Raw genomic sequence first — 23118 nt, 5'->3', positions numbered from 1 at the left:
GGATATGGGACGAGGCTCTGGGCTGGACCAAGGGTTTCGGAGGGCAGAAGGGGGATTGGGGCAGGGGTGTAGGCTCCAAGCGGTGCTTACTTCAAGCAGCTCCGAGAAGAAGCAGCATGTCCCTCCCCCCCCCCGCCCCCCGGCAGCTCTGTGCACTGCCCCATCTGCATGTGCCACCCCTGTGGCTCCCATTGGCCACAGTTGCCAGCCAATGGGAGCTGTGGAACCAGTGCTTGGGGCAGGGGCAACATGCGGAACCCCCTTTCTGCCCCTACATGTGGGAGCCGGAGGGGGGACATGTCACTGCTTCCAGGAGCCGCATGGAGCCATGGCAGGCAGGGCGCCTGCCTTAGCCCCGCTGCGCTGCTGACTGGACTTTTAACAGCCCGGTCAGCAGTGCTGACCAGAGCCGCCAGGGTCCCTTTTTGACTGGGTGTTCTGGTCGAAAACTGGACACCTAGTAACCCGTGCATGCACACTGCAGTTAGCTAGCTACATAAGAGCACTACAGTGCTCAAAGCCTCTGTGTTGATGCATAGATTAAATTAGGTCAGGATCAGTTGGTTCAAACTTGGGAGAGAGGAGTCTTTTATGGTGTGGAAAAAAAGGCTCCATCAGGGGACTTTTCACTGTGAACTCTGAATTTTTCAGCTGAACTGGCCTCTTTTAAATGTGTTTTTCTTCTGCCTATTGTGTCCCTAAGCACAATCCCTAATGCAGGGGGTAAAACAAAGGCAGAACCCTCTCCTTACTGATTACGCCTCATCATGTTAATGGGAAGTAACAGCTGACTGTTTGCTTGTCAAAAAACTTTATTTATTTGTTCTTGTATTTTAAACCAAACTAAACCTCTTGTTCCCTCTCATTTCAAATGGTTCATCTTGAAATTAATGCTCTGCATGATTCAGTGTGGAAGACTGTAAGTAAATATACTTACAAATTTGAATCCCATATTTTGTTCAGTCCTAGATAGTGAATCGGGTACCAGTAGCCCTTCTGTGCGTTTCAGCAAGACCTGCCTAAAGAATGTCTTTTCAGTAATCCTCCTCTTCATTTATCTGCTGCTCATGGCTGTAGCGGTGTTCCTTGTCTACCAAACTATCACTGACTTCAGGGAAAAGCTCAAACACCCGGTGATGTCTGTCTCTTACAAAGAAGTGCCCTTGTACGATGCACCTGGTAAGTCTCTGGAAACAAATCATCATAGTAGTGAAGTCCAATTATATCTCAAGATGTCGTTCAAATCTTTGCATGTGTTACTGACAGCATTTTGCATGTAACAAGTGCTGGTGCCATTTACTCTCCGTGTGGGTCCAAGTGATGCAAAAAATGCTTTGGGCTTTGCTGCTTTTTTTGTTTAACTCATGGTGGTGGTGATGTCAATGCATGGAACCTTTTCTCAGCTATTATGAGACAGATTTGCTGAATCTGAACATATATCATGTTAATACTAGCTTTAGAGGCTCATTCAGCTCTTCAGGAGCTCATATGAGGCTTTTTTGCAGTCCATAGACTTGAATGGACTCATCTTGATCTCTTGGGAGTGAGAAGAGCATTGACCACAGGAGTGCTCCTTAAGCTATTTAACCTAGCCAGAGCAGCACGGCTGACTGCTAGGATCCCTGCCCCTCCAAGTATCAAGGAAATAATGGTGGTCAAAAGAAGGCAGAGCTTTTACATTAAAAGGATTTTATAGGCAGCCACAAAATCATCATGTGATAGTCTGCTTTTGCACCGGCCTTGCATCAGTAGGCAGTGACAATGAAATAGCTCCACCGTATCAATATCACAACACAACATCAGAGCATCATATGGCAGTTATTTGGTGACTATTACTTCTATTAAAATGTTTTGGAGTAGTGTTGTGGGTGGGTGTATATATTAAAAATGTAACCACTTAATAGTCACTGTAGAGCATACAGTTCAAATCAGCATTAGCAGCGGCTTACTCAAAGGGACACAGTCAACTTAAAAATCACACTTCTGTCTGAAAATGTTACCACCTACTCTTGTTAGGAGTAATCCCTCCCATCACTATTGTTGAAATATTAGAGAGAAAATATTTGGGGGTTTTGCAGCTATACTGTGTGCATTTAACAGCATTCTGTGTATAGTTAATTTAATTATTTCCTCTGTAGTCAGTTAGGCCTCAGTTCTGCAGTCAGACCTTTGTGAAGAGCTGCATTCACAAGCTGAGGTGTCTACTGACATGGATCTGATTGTAAGGTCAGGGCCTTTGTCTGTTTTCCCCTATGGTTTGTGTGAATCTATCACACAGGGACAGGGGAGAAAGACATTTTAAAAAAATCTGATTGTAAAACCACAAAAATTGGCAGGGAGCCCAGAGGCAATTGTAGGACCTGAAATTACTTTTAACTTTTTAAAAAACTAACCAGATTTTTCTTCCAAGCATGGAACACTGGAGATCTGCAAAATATATTTTAGATGCTCTCCACTACCCTTTTTGACTTCTGTATGCCCTCACATAAAGTTATTTCAGTAATTGGTGTAGGTTTATAAATCATATAGTCATTTATCACATGTAGCATTTTATTTATTTATAGTAGTTGATCTATATTATCTTCAAGCAAATCTGTGTTTCCTAGACTAAATGTGGCCTAAGAGCTTTGCTGGTTTTCATGAGGGGAAAGTCGGAAAGAAACACATGAAGTTTTTATACCCATCATTGGACTTGAGCATTGTTGTACTTTATGCTAAATATATTAGTTGCAGCATGGGTGAAAAAAATAGCCTGCCAACCTGATAACAAAAGTGATGAGAGAGGATAATTTGTTGACACGTTTGATACCTTTTGATTTAGCTTGATATAGTATTTAGTAATTATAATGTCTATTTGATGCCATAGGAAGGAACATCTTCTTGCTTTTATTTTGTCAGCCAGTGACTTTAGAGAGTCCATGGACAGTACATTACGTCTGTTGTATATTCCCAATATGCGTTTATACAATATGGTTTAAGGTCTTGATCCAGTAAAACAGTTAATACTTTAAGTATTTGAGGACTCCCATTGACTTCCGTAGGCCTATTCACATGTTTAAGTGCTTTTCTGGATTGGGGTTTTAGGGCCTGATCCAGCACCTTCTGATGTTAATGGAAAGATTCCTGTTGACTTCGGTGAGCTTTGGATCTGGCCCTGAAAGAGAAACAGGCAAGGGTTTTGTTTTGTTTTGTTTTTGTTATCCTGCTGCTCAAAGCTTAATCCTGCAAAGTGCTGAGCACTCTAGCCCTGGTCCAGCAGAGCATTTAAGCACATGTTAATTTGGAATGCTTTGTTGGATCTGGGAGCTCAGCACCTTGCAGGATTAAATCTTAGAATGACAATCCACTTACTTGGGCAAGAAATCAACTCTCATTTACATTTCTTCCAACTTTTTTCCCCTGAAACAGGTATTGCACTTTACCCAGGCAAGGCTCAGCTGCTTAGCTGCAAGCATCATTACTATGATCACATTCCGCCTCTGATAAACCCAGGTCAGCCAGGAGAAATTGAGTGCACCACTCAGAGAATCAACTACACAGATCCTTTTACTAATCAAACCATGGTAATAATTAAAAAGACAAAGGAACAGAGTTCAGCAGATGGGGTTGTTTTGTGCACTTCAGCATTCCAAAGTAGCAGTATATGTTATGCAGGAACTGCTGTGAAATACTTGCTTTCTTTTTTCTTAACATTTGTCGAACAATCAGTTCTTATTTTTAGAAATGTGACAGAGATCAGTTGGTTATTTTATTGTGGATGCTCAGATAGCTGAGTGATATGTGTGTCATAAGAATCTGAATAGAATGGAACAGAATAGATATTTTAGACAGTGCAACTTTAGGTTCATTTCCTATAAAAATCAAAACTGACATGCAACTTTAGATTGTGAGATGTTCAATTTGTTGAATCCTGCTTTGGCTGAAGGCAGAAGTTTTTCCATGGACTTTCAGTTGGAGCAGGACAGGTCCTTAGATTCCTTTTTTACATATTCCACGTGTGGATGTACATACATATATTATAATATCATTTTTACCAAACTTGCTGGAATCTTCATGTGAATTCGGCGCCCAACTAAACTGATTAGAATTAGGAAGATGCACTGAATAACAAGTGAATCCATAGTGGCGATGCTCACATAAAAAGGAATTGAGTTGTAGTCCACCTTTATTTGCTGCATTTGCAAGAGCAATTTTTGATCGTATTTAGATACTTTTTATTTAAAACCAGACTGAAATATGCCAGTTTGTTGAGTTTAAAATGATTGTTCATGTTTAATTTATTCTTTTTAAAGCTGTCTGTGTAAACAACCCTTCATGCCAACCATTTTTCCTCTTCTTTGTTTTTCCCATGGTCTGTCCACTTCTTTCTGGGGAGGTGCCCCCCACCCCTCTTCTTTGTGTTGATATTTATTTCAGAGCAAAGGCTGTTAGTTTCAGTTGTAATGTGTTCTCTCTCTCTCTGCCTTTGTCAGTCTGCTAAAATCCTGCATTTTGTGCTGCATGTATTAGATACCTTTAAGAATCTTGGTGCTCTTGTATGCTCTGATCTTGTGCTTGACTCCAAACTATCAGACCTCTCTGCCTGTGCGGAGAGTCCCACTGGAGTCAATGGGACTTCTCCTGCGGGCAACAACTTGCAGGATCAGGGATGTGTGTTTAACATGGTGTCTGGTATGCAACTTCATGTACAATATTACATTTTCTGTGTTTAAAGTGGGGTTCTGCTCCCTGACATCACTTTTCAAAGCCTGTCAGTCAAGGTTTGTCTGTCCTCAGTGTTGGATCTTACAGTTAGGTTCATTTGAGATGTTTGGGCTAGATGAGTGACATTCTGTTTTACAGGGAATCCCCACCTTCTCCTCAAGTAGGCTCTCAAGTCATCCAGGGGCTGCTGGAAGAGGCTTTTGGGATCCAATCTTGCATTCCTTGTGCACGTGCAACTCCCAGTGACTTCAAGGCAGGTTGGAGTCAATAGGAGGTGTGATTTGTATGATTGGGTCCTGACAAGGTACTGGCCTTTATAACATACATCAGCAGCCTTTAGCAGTGGCACAGAACAGTATCATACTTACATAGCACCTTTCATCCAAATCTCAGACCATTTTACAAGTGTTATTTAGTTAGCACTTCTTTTACTGATGGAGAAACTGGAGTATAGAGGCTAAATGTTGCCCCAGGTGACAAACCAGAGTTCCTGGACTCACAATCCACTAGATTGTACCCTCTCACCTTACAATAATCTTACTGCAATGTCATGGACTTTTACTAGAGTATTTTATGGAACACTTCTCTTCCAGTGGGCCTCCACCTAGGATATGTCCACATTTTTTAGCCTTGGATGGGAATGTGCCGGGGAGTCTGGCCCCTCCTGTCACTCGTGCTGCTGGGGCCGCGCTGTATTTTTAGGGTATTATTTTGGGAGAGCTGACATGGGTATGGCTCCTTGAACTGGGACTCATACCAGTGTTCCCCCTAATTTTTTCCACTCATGTGTGGAATGGATTTTGGTATGTGCACCAATATGGAGGTGATATGTGACACCTCCATATTGGTGCACATAACAAAATTCATGTGGTGGGGCTGAGAGGTTCAGAGTGTGGGAGGGGGTTTAGGGCTGGGGCAGAGGGTTGCGGTGCAGGGGGTATGGGCTCTGGAGTGGGGCTGGGGATGAGGGGTTTGGAGTGCAGGCTGCCCCGGGACTGCAGTGGGGAGAGATGACTCCCCCAGCCCTCTCTCGCCGCAGCAGCTGGGGCCGGGGGAGAGGCGCCTCTCCCTGGCGACGGCAACTCCGGCGGGCCTGGTCTAGGCCAAGGGAGGGTCTCCTCTCCCCAGCAGCTCTGGTGGGCCTAGGGAAGGGCTTCTTTCCCTGGCACCTCCGGCGGGGCTGGGCCAGGCTAGATTGAGGGAGGGGTTCCTTTCTCTCCGCAGCGGCAAGTCCGAGGCAGAGCAGGTCCATGTTGGGGCCAGCGGGGAGGGGCGCCTCTCCCCGCTGTGGCAAGTCCATGCTGGGAGAGATGCATCCCTGGGTGGGGCTTAATAGGCAGCTGCGTGGCTGCACAGTTTAGAGGGAACTTGTACTTACCCCTCCCTGCCCTGCTCCCCCCCGATTGAAATGTAGACATACTTCGAGACTAGCCAGGATCACTCTTCAGGTTCCAAGAGCTGAAAAATCAGAGTTACGGATTTTAAGGTCAGAAGGGATTATAATAATCTAATCTGGCCTCAGACGTAACATAGGCCATAGAACCTCACCCAGTAACTTCCGCATCAAGCGTAATGACTGTAGTGAAACTAGAATTGTAAAAAGACATCCAGTCTTGATTTAAAGCCTTCAAATCTCAGGCAATGTCTACACTGCAAAGTGACGACATGATCGTGGTCTGGGTAGGCATTCCTGAGTTAGCTCTAATCGAGTTAGTTCAGGTAGCAAAAAGAGCGAACACTCGGTGGCCCAGGCTCTAGAGTACGAGCCCTCCAGGGACCCAGGGTACTTATTTGGGTTGCTAGCCCATGCTACCACACTGCTGCATTACCCGTGCTAGCTAAGTGTAAAGCTAACACAAATATGCCTCCCTGTGCTATGATCACACCTTTACTTTGCTGTGTGGATAGACCCTTAATCAGCAAGCAGGAATTTAAGTTTGGTCTGGCATTCTGACTGGACGTCTGCATTGCTGTGTACTTACCCTAGGCATGAAAATCCCCATGTATGCTAGGTTTCTGCCGTACTTTAGTGACAGATGGCAAGTTCAGTGACAGGAAATGAGGCTTCCTTTACTTTTTTCATAATTCTATCAATAACTCTCTCTCTCTCTCTCTCTCTTTGTGCTTATAGAAACATGCTTTGATTGTCCAAGGACCTCGAGATGTGAAGAAAAGGGAACTTGTGTTTCTGCAGTTCCATTTAAATGAAACAAACCAGGATTTCAGTGCAATAAACTATCTTCTGTTCTCTTCTTTCCAGGAGTTCCTCAACAGGTATGCACAGGAATAAAGGGTGTGGCCTAGCAAATATACTGTGAGATGCATATTGTTACTAGTAGAATGAAAGTAGGGCTTCTTGTTTTCCATTTCTGTTTTTACTGATTTTAGGTGTGTGTTTGGGCTATCTTGGGGCACTCTCATGCCTTGGAAAAACTGGTTTCTAGTCATGAATGTTGGTGACTGGAGAATTGTGAGCTGTGGAAATGGTTTTCATTGGCAAAAATCATCTCTGATCAGTGCTGCCACCACTCATCATGTGCCTTTTGGCCATTCAGTGTCTTTGCTGCTGCTATGGATGACCTGGAAGTGAATCTCAGCGGGCAGAATAAACAGGAAATACATTTTAAAGAGTGATTATTTTTCTGTTTTTATTTCTGTTAGGGGTTTTTTAAATCAATGATTAAAAAGAATCAGTGATGTTTTATCTGAAAGCTTAAACATAGTTACTCCAGACCCTCGTGTAAGGCTCTACAAAACGATTCACCTGTTCGGGTGGGAGTTTCAAGAGCACTCAGCATCCGACAAACTCTGTTTCCATTGAAGTGAATGATAAAACTCCCACAGTATCTCTGTACTGCAGCTGGGAGCAAGCCGGGCTTGTGTTTGTGGGGCTCACGCTGGTGCACTAAAAATAGCAGTGTGGACATTGCTTTGATGATGTGTCTTGGGCTCAGAAGACCCCCCCCCCAGCTTGAGAGCCTAAGCTTCAGCCTGAGCTGCAACATCTACTTAGCTATTTTTAGTGCACCAGCGTGAGACCTGCGAAGCTCGCTCCCAGTTGCAATGTAGCCATATCCCCATTGACTGCAGTGGGAGCAGAATTAATCCAGCACTGAGCATTTTGAAAACCTCACCTTTTTATTGAGCCTCCCTTACCTGTGGGGTGGGGTAGGGGGCTATTTTTATTCAGCCTTTGCATTTAATTACAATTACTTGGTTCTGCTGCTCACTCTCTGGCACTGATCCAAAGCCCACTGAAGTCAATGGGAGTCTGCCTTTCTAGTGATTTCAGTAGGCTTTAAATCAGGTCCTACATTGGGAAAACAGTAATATTCACACAGGTGGTAAGAGAGCAGAGCCAGGAAAAACACACACCACAGCATAGTTCATATGGATTATGGAGACAGCCAGTCCTCTGAGGTGGGGAGGGGGAAATAATATTTTTAGTATTATCATCCTCAACATTTGTATTTCTGTAGAATCTAGAGGCCTCAGCCAGGTTGGGGCCTGATTGGACAGCAGCCAGCACAAACATAGAACAGATGCCTTAAATTCTGAAAAATTTTCCACAAAGCATTTGTCCTTCAATGGTTAAGGGAAAACACTTTCATAATAAGTACTGATCTTCTGTAATCTTACTTAGTGCTAGAACATCTCAGAAAGTATCAATATCCAGGTATTTCAAATGTACTGTTGCTATTTCAGTAGAAGAAAACACTGTTTTGTAAAATATATGATTCATACTAAGCTACAATCTGCTTTCTTTTTCTAGTTTTTATGTAATATATGTTGCTGAGGGTTAGCTGTGTTAGTCTGTATCCACAAAAACAACGAGGAATCCAGTATTACCTTAAAGATGCATCTGAAGAAGTGGGTTTTTTACCCATGAAAGCTTATGCCCAAATAAGTCTGTTAGTCTTTAAGGTGACACCGGGCTCCTCGTTGTTTCTACCATATAGAGTCAGCCAGCCAGTCAGTCTCTTGCTGACAGCGTACAAAGTCTGAATACTGGCACGTCCAGATGCCTGCCCCTTTTGTGCCATATTCAAGGTCTGCAAGGGTTGGTATGTGTCCAAGTGAGTAGGTCAGAACTGCTTAAAAATGAACATCACAAAGAGTCCCAGTGCACTGCAGGATTTAAGTACTGTTTACATAATGACACAGTATGTCAGACAGCTTGTAGGCACAGTAGCTGGGAATTGTGTTTGATGGAACTCGATTCTACACCCTGGCCCCCAGGCTTGCCATTATTAGGCAAATCAGAGATGACATAATTGCTTAACCAATGGGAAAGGGGCAAGTTGCACCACACCTAAAGAAGCTGCCTGCTGACCCATCTGGCCCTCAGCACTGGAAGGCACGAGAGCTGCAAAGGTAGAGAAATCAAATGGTTTAAATTGGATCCCCATGTAATCGGGTTGATGCAGTGACAGAGCTAATAGTGGGTGAAGGCCCCCTCTGCAGCCTTTGGGTGTATGGGGGGCCTTTTCACATGGGGCAAGCCTGCACTGTGCTCCCCTGGCAGCGGTGGCTCCTGTTCTGTGGGGCTGGTTCCAGCTCCCTGCTTCAATGGTTGCAACATGGTGCACGGGGTTGTGTGGCCACTCACTCAAATTTGGTCCGGTCATCCCTCCATCATGATGGGGAGTGGCTGGGCCTGGATGGCACCGTGATCCTGTGCACCATCATGCCATGGATGGAGTGGAGAGCCAGGCCCAGCTCCACACGACAGGAGCTGTCACTGCCGAGTGACTGTGGACTGGGCTTGCTTCACTCTCCATCCTACCACCAACGACCCATTGTGCCTCCCCTGCCCCTGGTTGCAGAATGTGACTCCGAAGAGACTTATGTGTCCGTTTGCAGCAGTAAGGCAAGTGGGATTTGGCATAGACTTTAAACAAACTAACACAGTCCTGTAGTAAACTTGGCAGTGTATGATGGGTTCGGTTAGGGTGAACAGAGCCTTAACACAGTGAGTGTTCTAACTGAGAGTCAGGATTTAAATTAATTTGGGTAATGATCTGCTTTGTAACTTTCAATATAAATTAAGCTTAGCATGAATCATTTACATTATAATTTGCTTTTCTTTTTATTCTAGTTTTTTATGTACTAGATATTGCTGCCTTGGTAACCTACAATTAGCTACAGTATTGAGAGCCTTAGAAATGAAGTGGATTGAATAACTGAAGAGTCCAAGCTTGACCATGAAATAAATCTAAAAACCTTATAGATTCATGTATGCACTTGCTCTGACTTGGTCAGATTCCCAGTAGATGTCTATTTAAGCACAGATTTTGTTTAAATCATTTCCATACAATTCACTCTCCTCCATCCAACTACTGAGCTTGCACTCTGATGCAGGAATCAGCACTGAGATATTTATAAAACATCTTTTCTTTATTTGTGTCACTTTATACTGTCTCTTAAAACTCCAGTTATTGGGTTTTGCTCAGTGTTAATAATATTCACTCACTGTAATGATAGATGATGCTAGTTCTGATAATGCATTCTTTCTCATCAGTGATATGCACAACTGTTCACATTAACAGGAATTAGTTTAAGACACTGTGCAATATGATGGCTGATGTGTTGTATCCTATAGAATTCCTGCATTCCTATGCCAGGGCTGCATTTAGCTTTTGTGTTGCTTTGGAGAATAACTGACTGGCTGCTGTGAAATGTTCTTGGGAGCTCTTGTCATCTATGGAAGTGATCCAAAGCCCATTGAAGACAGTGGAAAGACTCCTATTGACTTTGGTGGGCTTGGATGATTGCCTTTGGGCAGAAATTCCATGCAGTATCAGTCTTTATTATATATTGTGTGTCTGTGCTTAATATTCCACAGCGAACAACATCAGTGAAGGCTGCCGCGGGCCTCTGTTGTGTCTGGAGATTTGTATCCCAAGTCTTGTGGTTAACCAAATGTAGAGACCTGTGCTGGGCCTGACTGTTTCTAGCTGAATTTAACCAGATGTCAGAATCACAGATTTACTCACTGCTTGTTGTGCTCTTTATGCTTTTGTAGAATGTAGGCTGTTTCTGGAGCCGGAGTAGTTGTTGGTTCTGCCGTGTGTGTGTGTGTGTGCACGCGTGTGCGGTTTTTAAGGTTGCTGCTGTACATGCCAATATTAATTGCAGTGAGGAAAATTAAGGAAATGTTTATTTATAAAAAGTGAAGCTAGGGAAGAGTGCTTGTTTCCTTTATTATTAGTTTAACATCTGGGTTAGAAGGAAGGAAAACAAAATTTCACCGAAAATCTAGAAAGTAGGTATGATGTTAGCAAATCTAAAACAAAATGATTTCCTTCTCTGTAGTGTTGCAAGATGAACAGCAGAATTAAATCATAACTGCCCACTTGGGAATGGAGCCTGTGATATCCAATGATCTAATTAGAATTCACCGCTAGTGCCTGGATTGCCACGCACAGACTTGTACAGATTAGTGAATTACAACAGAAAAGGAACAGAACTTCTAAAAATATGGCTTTCCCATGTAATGGACTCGATTGTACCTTGTGGCTTGCTGACTTTAAAAGAGACTCTTACACTAAAGCAATAATGAAAGGAATCAACAGAAATTTGGTTCAATATATTGGCATTTTTGGGCCAGGATCTCGTACCAGGATTTGCTAGTCCAGACCCTGGTGCTCTGCTGAATCCCTTTGATTTCAGTGGGACTCAGTGGGGCTTCAGGTTAGACGATCCTAATGCAAGATCAATGCCTTAGTCACAAAATATTTTAGGCAGTATCCCATGTGTCTAGTATTTGGGGTCAAAGGTTAGTCAGCATCCATCTAGATAAACCCATAATAAGCAGGTATATTATCATGGGAGGTGTTGTCTGGCACTCCAGCCATAACACTGGCGATCGAGAGAGCAATTTTCTGTGCCTCTGGCCCTGGGCAAGCCACAACCTTTTTGTGCTGCAGTTTCCTCATCTGTAAAATTGTAACAATGATTTACTTTACACGGGAGAGGTTCAGTTAATATTTTTAAAGTGCTTTGAGAGCCTCAGCTGCAGAGTGCGCTAGGAATTGTATTGTATTACTGAGCACTTGCAGCAAGTTCAAGGTTTCAAAGCTGTAATATGTAGAAAAGTTTAATTGGCAAAAACTGAAGCCAGTGCTTAAAGTGTGGGAAATAACACTTCTCACCAGTGGGGTGGTGGTGCTGAGGGGCACACATTTTTTGTATTGTCTGATTGATTGGCTGCTTTCCCCATTTACCTGTCTCCTGGGGAAGAGCATCCAGTCAGGGTTGCTGCAAGAGGCAGACAGAGCTCTCTCCCACTTCTCTCCAGAGCGGACACCATTCGCACAGGAGCAGGAGCAGAACCAGAAAGAGCTCAGCTCAAAGCAGCTTAGCTCCCTCTTTCCCCCTCCTATGAGCAACAGGGGTGGGTTGGTTCCTCTGCCCTTCCCCCAGCAGCACTTAGCCAAGGGATGGAGAAGAGCCCCAGAACTGCTTCTCCAGCCTGGAAGGGGGGAAAAAGGACCCAACTGCAGGGCTTCCCCCCACCCCCACCCCCACCGCCTGGGAGAGTGTGATAAAGAAATCCAGAAGCCGTTGGAGAAGCAGAGGTGCTGGCAGAATTAATTTGGGGGGTGGGATGGGCAGCTGTGGAGATGTCAGACATGCCCCCCCCCACATAATTTTCTATCTACTTCAACCACTGACTGAAGCAATGACAGAGTGGACTTTTCAGCAAATGTACTGTAGGAGAGTCAAAAGGAAATTAGTCAGTTTTAAATTATGTATTTAAAAAAACAACAAAATTTTACCTACCTACCTAAATACAGGTTAAAAGTGAATTGAAAACGCTAATTTTCTCTTCATTGTTATGTAATTGGGAGCAATGCCCCCCCCCCCCCAAAAAAAACTTGGTCTGGTTTTTTTAGTCAGTTTCATTTTCTGATTCTAATGCTCTAGTACAGTGCTACAGTGGTCTAGATTGGAGACACAGGCAGGAGCATAGATAAATGCTTTCTCATTGCTACTCCCAAATTCATTGATTGATCATTTAGGCCCAAAATGTAGCACTTGTGGGCTTTTAAAATGTTCAATTCAATGTCCCTTCATTATGAAAAGTTAGGGCTGTAGCATGCAGATTGGTTTCATAACTTACTGCCTAGATTTTCCATTTCCTTGTATGATTTGGCTTGGAAAGTTCTTCCAGGACATTGTAGGTTAGTCATTCCTCAGGCTTGTGATGGGCCTGTTTGGTTGGTAAATTTCTAATTATACATTTTCCGCTGCAAAGTGATAAAGCGTTGGACTGTTCTGGATTTGTCCCCATGAGCTATGACTGTACTGCTCATTACCGTCTCTTACAGCTAATGGAAAATGAGCCATTGTGAGACCCAGTCTCCCTTGAATCATGTTGTGTTTCACTTGCTTTTGCTTTTTGTTTGATGTTTTGCCCATTTCCTTTTTGTGTGGGTTTCTCGTATCCAAAGCTTAGTCCTTTTCTTTGAGTGCCTTAACAAACAGCTGATCTAAATGTTCCTAGAGCCACTAAATGCCCTGGGATTTGATCTGCCAAGGTGGGGTAGAAGATAATCTAATGCTTTTCCTTGGAGCACTGTTTTCTTTGCCTCTAGTTCTGCTTCTTTCATGTGTCTAGTGAAATTTGAACATGGGTTTCTCTTGAACATTTGAGCTTATAACATATTGCCTCATCTCCCTGGCAGGGGTGTCGCTTTTGGATGGGGCATCCAGGGCTGGCTTTAGGCACCGCGGGGCCCAATTCGAAAGAGCTGCTGCCGAAGTTTTGCCGCTGTCTTTGGCGGCAGCTCAGTCGCTGCCGTGGAGGAAGGACCCTCTGTCGAAATGCCGCTGAAGAGAGCGGCAACGATTGAGCCGCTGCCACCAACAGTGCCAGGACTTCTTCAGCAGCTCAACTGGCTGCCAGTGCCTTCGGCGGCATTTCAGCGAAGGGACATTCCTCCGCGGCAGCGATTGAGCTGCCACTGAAGACAGTGGCAGGACTTCAGCGGCAGCTCCTTTAGGACGTTGCGGGGCCTGATTCTGGGGAATTGGCTGAATCACCCTAAAGCCGGCCCTGGGGGCACCCCCTTCCATGCATATTCATGTTAAGCCAAAGAAGGGCTGATCAGACACCACAGCTCTTTACCTTTTTGACCAGAGGTTGGGTAGAAAACAGATGCTACATGCAGAAGAATTAGGCCTTCTTCCCATTCACTCTCAAACAGGTACCAGCCGTTTTAAAAAAAGTCAGGCCCCTAGTACTAAAAAGTAACCTATTTTGCTACTACGAGTCACTGCAGTTAGGTGGTAGTGCCTTCATTTGGGAACAATCAGGTTATGAAAACAACTGCTATAACTGCAAAATGGGAGTTTCATTTTAAAATCAGGCCTTCAGTATATATTCCAGGAACAAACAGAATGTGAGTTTCACAAGTTAAGGTAACTAAGTGACAACACCATACTTACCCTATCACATCACCAACAAAAGCCAAGAACTTAAAAGCAAGGAAATGAGACGTTAAAGACAACAATGTACAGACATAAAACACATTCTTATCAAGTACACAGAATGCACTGCAAGCATATGAGAGGAACCTCTCTGCACGTACAGAACCTAGCCTGAGTAGGGGGGCTCTGAGTCTGACTGAGGTGTCTAGGGGCTGCTGTAATAGAGACTAATAATTGAGTGGAGACTTGATTGCTGGGCATCCTGGAGGTATTTTACCAAGAAGGACTGACAAGCAACGTCATTCAGAGAGGAAGGCTGGTCTACTGGTTAGGGCCATAGCTGGGACGTGGGGGACCTCGCTTCAAGTCCTAGCTTCACCTAGAATTTCTTCTGTGACTTTGGGACATCATGTAATCTGTGCCTCAGTTGCTAGTCTGTAAATTGGGGATAATAGCACTTCCCTACGTCACAGGGGTATTGTGAGGGGAAAATACGTTGCAGATTGGATCAAAATAGGTGTGTAATACAGATAAAAAAATTAAAATCCTAGGACAAGTTATGTTTTAGGAGTGCTGTATCTGGAGTCCAAACAAGCAAATCCCAGTTAAAAGTAACTCCGAGGCATTTTAAAATACCTTCTGTTTTGCAATTTGAGCATCCTGAAGTAGTAAAATATTTTGGTGCAAATTAGTTCAGAGAAGTAACACTATTCCTTGCCCCCCAGTCCAGATAAAACAGAATTCATGGAAGACTGCGAAAGCTCATACTCCAGCTGGAAGTTCTCTGGTGGTTTTCGAACCTGGGTCAAAATGTCCTTGGTGAAAACAAAAGAGGAAGATGGGCGTGAGACTGTGGAGTTCAAACAGGAGGTAGGTAGTCCTCTGTAAGGGTTTTCTGAATGTGGCAGACCTTAGCTGATTGTCATTCTGTAGTTGCTGCGAGAACCATTCAATACATATGGTGCAGCAATCGTAACCTTGTCTAATAGAGCAGCTCCTCAGAGCAAAAGGCAGCATGTCTTTGAAGAAGCTTGCTGTGATACATAGTGACATATGACTGATTTTCATGTTTCATTGGTCCCTTATTCCAGCTCACCAGCAAGCAGTTTCAAAGTTGCTTTCCCGCGTTTCATAAAAGAATAACACAGCAAAGAGTTTATATTGTCCGTATGGCTTTACTGATGTGGCCTGTAAAAACCTGATTGGACAGAGAAGCCAGGAGGCTGATTGTCCTTGTTTGTTACACTGGTGAGACTAGACCTAGAATATCAGAGGTAAGGAGCTGGAGCGATTGACTTATTAGAAAATACTAATAAACATTAGTTTAAGGCTGGGACTTTCAAAAGGAGCCTAAGCTACAATGAGCACCTACAGATATTTTCAAGAGTGAGAGGAATTGTCTAGGTTTGTCCTAGGGATGGAAATCAGAGTAAAGGGAAAGGAAAATTGAGGCTGAATTTTAAGGAACAGTTCTTAAAAGATCATCAAATAAACTGTAGAATAGATGAAGGAAATTAAGGACGCTTGGGTCTTTTTAGAAGTAGAATGGACAGTGCACTTCAGAAAACATGGAAGTGAACACCAGTTCAATGGTGGAAGATGACTACCCATGTAGTTATTTTCATCTCTACCTATGGAATGGTTTTACCCTGAATTTCTCCAAGCACTAAGATGCTGAAGGGGCAGAGTAATGAAGAGATGGTCCATGCTAGATAATTAGGTAGGTTTAACGACATCCCTCAGGGGTGTGAAAAACTCACACTTGTTAAACTGACCTAAGTCCCCTGGAGACAGCGCTAGGTCCATGGAGGATTGTTCTGCTGACGTAGTTACCACATCTTGGGGAGGTGGATTACCTATGCTGATAAGAGAACCTCTCCCATCTGTGTAGGTAGTTCCAATGCAAAATCAATAGAACTGCAACTGCCTTGTATTAAACAATTGATTTGGGGAAAGGCAGCTGTGACTAGTACGTGAAACATTTCTTTGCTAAGAGCAGCAGAATATATCCATCTGTTTTTAGAAAAGCAGGTGTTTGTTAGCCTGTCGCACAGTGGGAAAGAGAAATGCTCATTATAACATGCTGTTTTGCTCTTTGAAGGGCATGTCTTCCAGTTCTCACCTGTAGCTTCCTAGGTGCAGAAGCAGCATGGGGGCAATTGCAAAGCAGTGATGTCAGGAGATGCCCCGTAGGGTATTCCTAGGGGAGAGGAATTCTGAAATGATACAGTCAGAATATAGTAACAGTTAAAAAAAGTTGAGCAACAGGGGATAAAACTAGAAAAGTCATTTTAGAAAGCAACAAAATACACAGAAGCAAATCAGGGGTTCATAGGTATAGATGGCGTGGGTATTGATAACTAAACTGAGCTTCCAACAGAGATCCTTATATAGGAGGATGAGTTAAGTTTATTTTTCTTAAGAATCCGGCTATGAGGTAATGAGAAACAAGACTCTCTTCCTTTCCTTATTGAGATTTAAAACAGTTGAGATGGGTGCAAATTAGACCTTGCTACAATTTATATTGAGATTCTAGAGAAATCCTGCTATCGAATAAATCAAATGTGATCTATTCAGCCAGTAATGGTATTTGTCCTTGATTTGAAGGTGCTTCTGGATACAATAGTGCCTGAACTCAGGGTGGTTTGATTTAAATCAAGATCTGCCATGAAGCTGTTTTTGCCTGGTAAATCTCCAGAATCTGTTCTTGCAGGATCTTGAATTTCTGCAAGAGAACAAGAAAACCTTTTGGAGGTGGAGTCAACTTTTGACCTTTAATGATCATCCTCTGAGCTGGGATCAAGGCATTCTTTTCCTGTTGAACCCGTGTTCCTTGGAGGGATAGCAAACCCTTGAGGTGGTTTCCACTGATTCCTGGAATGAGCTTTTTATTAAAATGTCATCTAAATAAGGAGATTTATGCCACTATTCTGAGGGCTGCTATTACATTTATATATTCTTCTATATAGCTTCTTATACTGCCCTCATTACTGTAGTATGAGTGTCTAATAATGCATTGAGATGTGATTAACTTCTGTCCCCTGTGACTTGTACTGCTCATGCAGTGGAGAATGTAGCATTTCAGTTTGGTAATGTTATTTTTATATACATGCTGCTATGGTGTTAAAGAAGGCAAGGAGAGTGCTTGGACGGTGTGGTCTGTGATTGAGGAGTTAATTCCAGCTTCAGACTAGCCTCTGAGAGAGTTCTCTCTTGCATGGGCAAGATTTACCCTTGTGTTCAAAAATGTCATTGTGCTTGAGCAGTGGAGTTGTGGACCACACTCGGCATGGTGGAGCTTTAAGACAAACTTTTAGATATCCTTGAGCCAGGCTATGGATTGAGTTCTTGATTCAGTATTGTATGGGAAGATAGCGTAAGGAACAAAGGACAGGTCTGATGTGCTCATGGTAGCCATGTTGTGAGATGGAGTGATGTCTCCATGCCCAGGTATATTGCATTGCTGTAGTCCACGAAGGAGTGTATAGCTAAGGCTAGGTCAGCTGCCAGGATGGGGTGGAGTCTCTTAACCAGCTGCAGAGGATATAAAACATTACTTGTGGATGCTGGTCTGTGAGAGTTTAGCTTCAGCAAGGAACCCAAGAGCACGCTGAAACTACAGACTAAATTGACTAATTGTGGGCATGTACCTTCAATCAAAGAGAGCTGCAAACTCCTCCAAGAACTTTCCTCTGCCCAGTAGTTTAGCCTCTATCTTGCTCAGGTTCAACCAGATGTTCTCAATCTATCAATTGATCTGATCCAAGCATGGGGTGGCAATAGTATAGTCAGACATGGTGAAGGATATATAGAGATGTCTCATCTACATAGTGTTAGCACTTACAAGTTTTATTTTTTGAAGTCATCCTTTTAGACACTTGAGCTTATGAAGTGCACCAATTGGCAATGAAATCTCCAATAGGAAGACCTGTGTGTCTGTGAGAGTAAGCATCCCTCTAGTCCAAAGATGTCATGTAGTCTCTGACCACCTGTGTTAGCAGAACTCTAGCCACTACTATTCATACAAATACAGAGTAGTAGGATTTTTAAGCTCACAAGCATGTGCTTTGAAATGTTTCAAATTCTTGTTTATAAAGATGTTGGCATGTCCATAAGTTAAATAGCTGAGCCATAACTACCCTTGCCCTAGTTTGATGGTAAAAGAAAAATCACCTGCTTTCTGACTTTGTCCTTATTTGTAGGATTGGACAAAGAAGTACATTTAGCCTTTTAGGGAGTCAAATGTTTATTTAGAAAACTGCATGCCAGACCAATTTAGCCAGATAATAGGGCAAATAACAGTTAGTTCTCTCTAGCCTGTAGCAAAAATGTATGGTAAACCTCTCTATGGTCAACCCCCATACAGTTTAAACACCTACTTCTTATAACCTGTAAACCCAGACTATACACTGTGTAGTTTTTAGTAAGGCACAGACTATGCTTATTTGTCACATCTTTGATGTATTGCTGAAGAGAAAATTAAAATAGAGAGGTGTATTTAATAAAACAGCCTCTAGCCCGATATAACAGTAAAGCAGCGCTCCAGGGGGTGGGGCTGCACATCAAAGCAAGTTCAATATAACACGGTTTCACCTCTAATGGTAAGATTTTTTGGCTCCTGAGGACAGCGTTATATTGGGGTAGAGGTGTACCTTGCTGTGAGTAGCTTTGAATTTTAATAATGGAAAATTCCTATCACCTGAATTTGGCTCTAGTATAGTTTTCAAATTTCTAATACATGCTAGTGTACTGACTGTTAAAAAAAAAAAAATCCTAATAGTATATATGGTGGCGGGAAGGAATTTCCTCCAGGGCAGATTGGCAGAGGCCCTGGGGGTTTGTTGCCTTCCTCTGCAGCGTGGGGCACAGGTCACTTGCAAGAGCATTCTCTGCACCTTGAAGTTTTTAAACCATGATTTGAGGACTTCAATAACTCAGACATAGGTTTAGGGGTTTGTTACAGGAGTGGGTGGGTGAGATTTTGTGGCCTGCATTGTGCAGGAGGTCAGACTAGATGATCATAATGGTCCCTTCTGACCTTAAAGTCTGAGTCTATGTTCAAACCTGTCTGTCATGAATTAGTATATTATGCACATGTCCTAGCTCCAAAAGTCTTGACAAGTGCTTTCTACTTGTTACTTCAGACACAATGTTCAACTCTGATATTTAGCTCTGTTAGCTCTCAAGGTTTTTGTTTTTCCATATGCTAAGGTCAGCTCACAAAATAAGTGCAAATTACATTGTTATTGCCCCTGGTTGCAGGGAGAGTGCATAAATTGCATTAGCATCAAGGAGTTTTCTAAACATCAGTGTCTCATCAGTGAAATTCAGGTTCCCTCAAACCACCTCTTTCAGCAGGCCAGAGCAGCTATTCTGTGGTTTGGTATTGCATATCCTACACGTTATGTCAACAGAAGCTTGCAGGTTGCAACAGACCTGTTGCCATCAGTCACTACGTGCTTCAGGAAAAGCAAGTCACCTTGTCCACATTAGCTGTTGGGGGCCCATACTGGGAAGTGACAAAATTCTAATTGAGCTTTTTTTGGCCTGGCATTGAGCACTTGACTAAGCATGGCTCTTCCCCCATTAAAATTGTAGTCAATTCTGTAGGTGAGATTAAAGATAAATCTACCTCTATTTATTCATAGTCAATTTACATCCCACTTTTCAATGTACCAATATAGATCTAGTCCTTCAGTTAAACCAAAATTGCACACATTTTGGGGGAATCAGGACATGCAGATAAGTCTGGCTTGCCTTTAGCTTTGAAAATGACTAGGGGTAAAGTATGGTTGCGTTTAATGAGAATGTTTCTTGACCCTTTTGGAACAAACGTAGCCTTTCTTATTGGGGTACCTGGACACTCAAAGATTAAGTAGCCACATTTGTTTTAAGGTAAGTAGAAAAGAAGAGGTCGATTAGGTTAACAGCTATAGGAACTGTACCTTTCTACTCATACAATACCTAACAGATAAACCAGACCAATACACGCTTCAAGTCATTTAAAAGCCCCATTTTAAAAATCAACCTTGTCTGGCAACTCTTCCTCATTTAGTGTAATAACTTTCTCTTCCATCGAAAGTCGAACCTGCTAACTGCCTTTTTCCCCCCACCCCAGACTAGTGTGGTTAACTACATTGACCAGAGGCATAAGCCGGCAAGTGACCAGTTGTGTTTTTTGTGGTATTTGAATGGAAAGATCCTTTTATACAAAAAGTTCAAGCTGTAAGTACATTTTAGTCACTCCTCAGCCTCTTGCATGATTTAATTTAAAACGAAGTAGAAATTCAGCATACAGTGCTCAGAAAAGTTAGAGGAAGGCTGATGTCACTTACGAGAGATTGGGTTGCAATTCTCAAACTAATCCTAAATATTGCTGAGCTCAAGACCATCTTCTGCCTCTTTTTGACCTTGTAATTTGCATAATAATGACAGCACTTCCTACTATGGCTGTGCATGCTCACAGCTTAGGACAAAACTGAACTTTTGTTTGAAAATAGATCTCTCCTGCAATCAGTGTTTTCTTCCTGGCTAGAGGATAAAACACCAAATCAGAAGATGCTTTTGGAGACTAGGAGCTAATACTGTATAAAATGTATAAGGCAAAACACAATTCAATTTGAAATGGAATTTAACAAATATTGAACAGCTGTAACATATGTTGAGTGTAAGAGAAACTATAACTTTGTCTCAACTCCTTTGCAGATTGTCACTGCCAATCCTTGGAACATGATTGCTCTACTATGTGGTATTTTCTTGGCTCTGTTTAAAGCAGCAGACTTTGCCAAACTAAGTGTTAAGTGGATGATCAAAATCCGCAAGAGGCACCTGAAGAGAAGTCAAGCAATGAACCGCATAAGCTGAGGACTAAACCACCTTTAGAACATTTTTAGTACACTGAATAAAATTTCAAACAACAATGCATCAGTTACATAAACTAAAGAGAGTTGTGTGTTTAAGGAGAACTGCTTACCTTTGCTGGAGTGACAGCATAAAAGAACTGACACGAACCTTAAGAGGCTAACTCTGAAGAATAAGACTACTAAACACGTCTTTTTAAAAATGTAAGTTATGAACATCTTTACCAAACTTGTGTCAATTTATTGGGGGTGGAATGGAATTCATAAAGTAATATTCAAAATGTCAGCTTAGAACAGAATACAGACATGTTTGTATTTATTTGGCATCTAGACAGTAGTTTAAGCTTCTCTCCATGAGCTAAATGGACTGCCCCTGCTACCATAAGAGTGCCCCGAACCAGTAAAGTGACTTAACTATGCCTGGGAAGATCAGACAGGGGATGACTTCTATGAACAGGAAGGAGCAAAGCACTTACAAGATCAATGTAAAAATGGGTCAAAAGGTTTAATCTCTCAAATCTCTAGCCTGTTACCTAGAACACAGAATACCTGGGATTTTTATCAAACATTTCATATTTGGTTAAAATGCACTATGTATTAAAGCTACTTTAAAAGCAAGTTATGTATGTGTAAGCTATATGGAGTATGTCATGGATCACTGCCAGTTACTACTTCTTAAACAAAGCCTCTTGCCTTGACACTTCATCTGTAGAATGATTCTTCCATAAACCAGATTCACAAATACTTATGTACAACTTGTGTTGAAGTCAATGAGAGCAGAATTTGACCATTCTAGTAGCTGTAACACAAGCAAAAGCTGTGGAGTTCTGTCCCAAAGAAGTTTGGGGACAGCACAAAGGTTTGTAGAACTCAAGCTGGTGAATTTCTGAACCTCAATTACACGGAACCTAATTGCTGGGAATAATAATTTAGGAATGAAAAAAGGAAATTGAGCCTATAATGGCCTAGGACAGTATAATACTTAAAGTCCATTTACTGAGCGTTCTACTTTGAGAGGTATGTTTTCTGTTGTACTTAGGGTACGTCTACACTAATTGATCTATTGGGGATCGATTTACCGTGTCTAGTGTAGATGTGATAAAATTGATCCCCGATCACTCTGCCGTCAACTCGAACTCCACCGTGGCAAGAGGCGGAAGCGGAGTTGACAGGGGAGTGGCAGCGGTCGACTCGCCGCTGTCCTCACGGCCAGGTAAATCAACCTAAGATACGCCAAGTAGCTGAAGTTGCGTATCTTAGGTTGACCCACCCCCCCGCCTCCGTATAGACCTAGCCTTAGAGCTTAAAAAAAAAAAACACACTTTTTATACTGCTTAAGTCTATGCTGACCTCATATACACACTTTTTCTCCATAAAACCCAACCCCCATTTCTGTCTCCTAGAACCCATACTGAGTTCTTGCCGGTTTTACCTCTGGAATTTATTTTTGAGGGGATATAAAAGAATTTTCATAAAACCAAAACATGTATCTGACTCAAAAAATATACTAACAAGTCAGGAAGAATATCAAATGTTGGTTGTTTAGAATGATCAAATGCTGAAAAGGTAAAGCTTTTCTTGTTAGGACTTAGGACTGAATTCAGCTCCCACTTGTGCTCCATGCAATTCCATTACTCTAATGTTCCAGGAGGCAGAACAAACTGGGGGTCTTGCCCACTTCCCTGTGACTGACAGTTCTGGGGTACCTTCTAAGCAGCAAGAACAGATTTGCAATTGTAACACTACTTTTCCTCTAATTAGAAGGGAGTAAGGAGATCATCAACAGAGCCATGCAAATCTGCAGATATCCACAGACCATGTTTGCAGATGGGATGCAGATACAAATTTTGTTTCCGTGCAGGGCTCTGATTATCAGTACCAAGTGATCCAGCTGGTTAGTATATGCATTTAAGCTGGAAATCCTGGCCCCAGTGAAATCAGTTGTGTCAAGATTTCACCCCATTTCTTTTGGAACAGTTGCATAGGGATAAAAACAAATATTCAAGTAGTTCTGTTTTTGTGAAATAGAAGTGAACCAACAAAATCTCTGCAGGTGACATCTAGACATAACTAAACACTTGAATAGTCTTCTTTAAAAGAAATCAGTTTTGGAGGAAAA

At 42.5% G+C, this 23118-nt stretch overlaps 1 protein-coding gene across 1 annotated transcript in view; it reads left to right on the top strand.

The window, feature by feature from the left end:
* PACC1 (proton activated chloride channel 1) overlaps positions 1 to 21743 on the top strand; it is a 29148-nt gene extending 7405 nt beyond the window's left edge. The window contains exons 3-7 of the mRNA XM_050951938.1: positions 964 to 1179; positions 3409 to 3563; positions 6836 to 6978; positions 14865 to 15009; positions 20845 to 21743. Of these exons, the coding sequence (XP_050807895.1) occupies positions 964 to 1179; positions 3409 to 3563; positions 6836 to 6978; positions 14865 to 15009; positions 20845 to 21003 (818 nt within the window). The 3' untranslated portion in view covers positions 21004 to 21743. The remainder of the gene's footprint in view (positions 1 to 963; positions 1180 to 3408; positions 3564 to 6835; positions 6979 to 14864; positions 15010 to 20844) is intronic.
* Positions 21744 to 23118: the final 1375 nt, after the last annotated feature.

This window comes from Gopherus flavomarginatus, chromosome 4 (genome assembly GCF_025201925.1).
Source record: "Gopherus flavomarginatus isolate rGopFla2 chromosome 4, rGopFla2.mat.asm, whole genome shotgun sequence".
In the NCBI taxonomy this organism is placed as follows: Eukaryota; Metazoa; Chordata; order Testudines; family Testudinidae; genus Gopherus; species Gopherus flavomarginatus.
The sequence above is the reverse complement of the archived record's forward strand: the minus strand, read 5'-3'. Positions and strand labels throughout refer to the sequence as shown.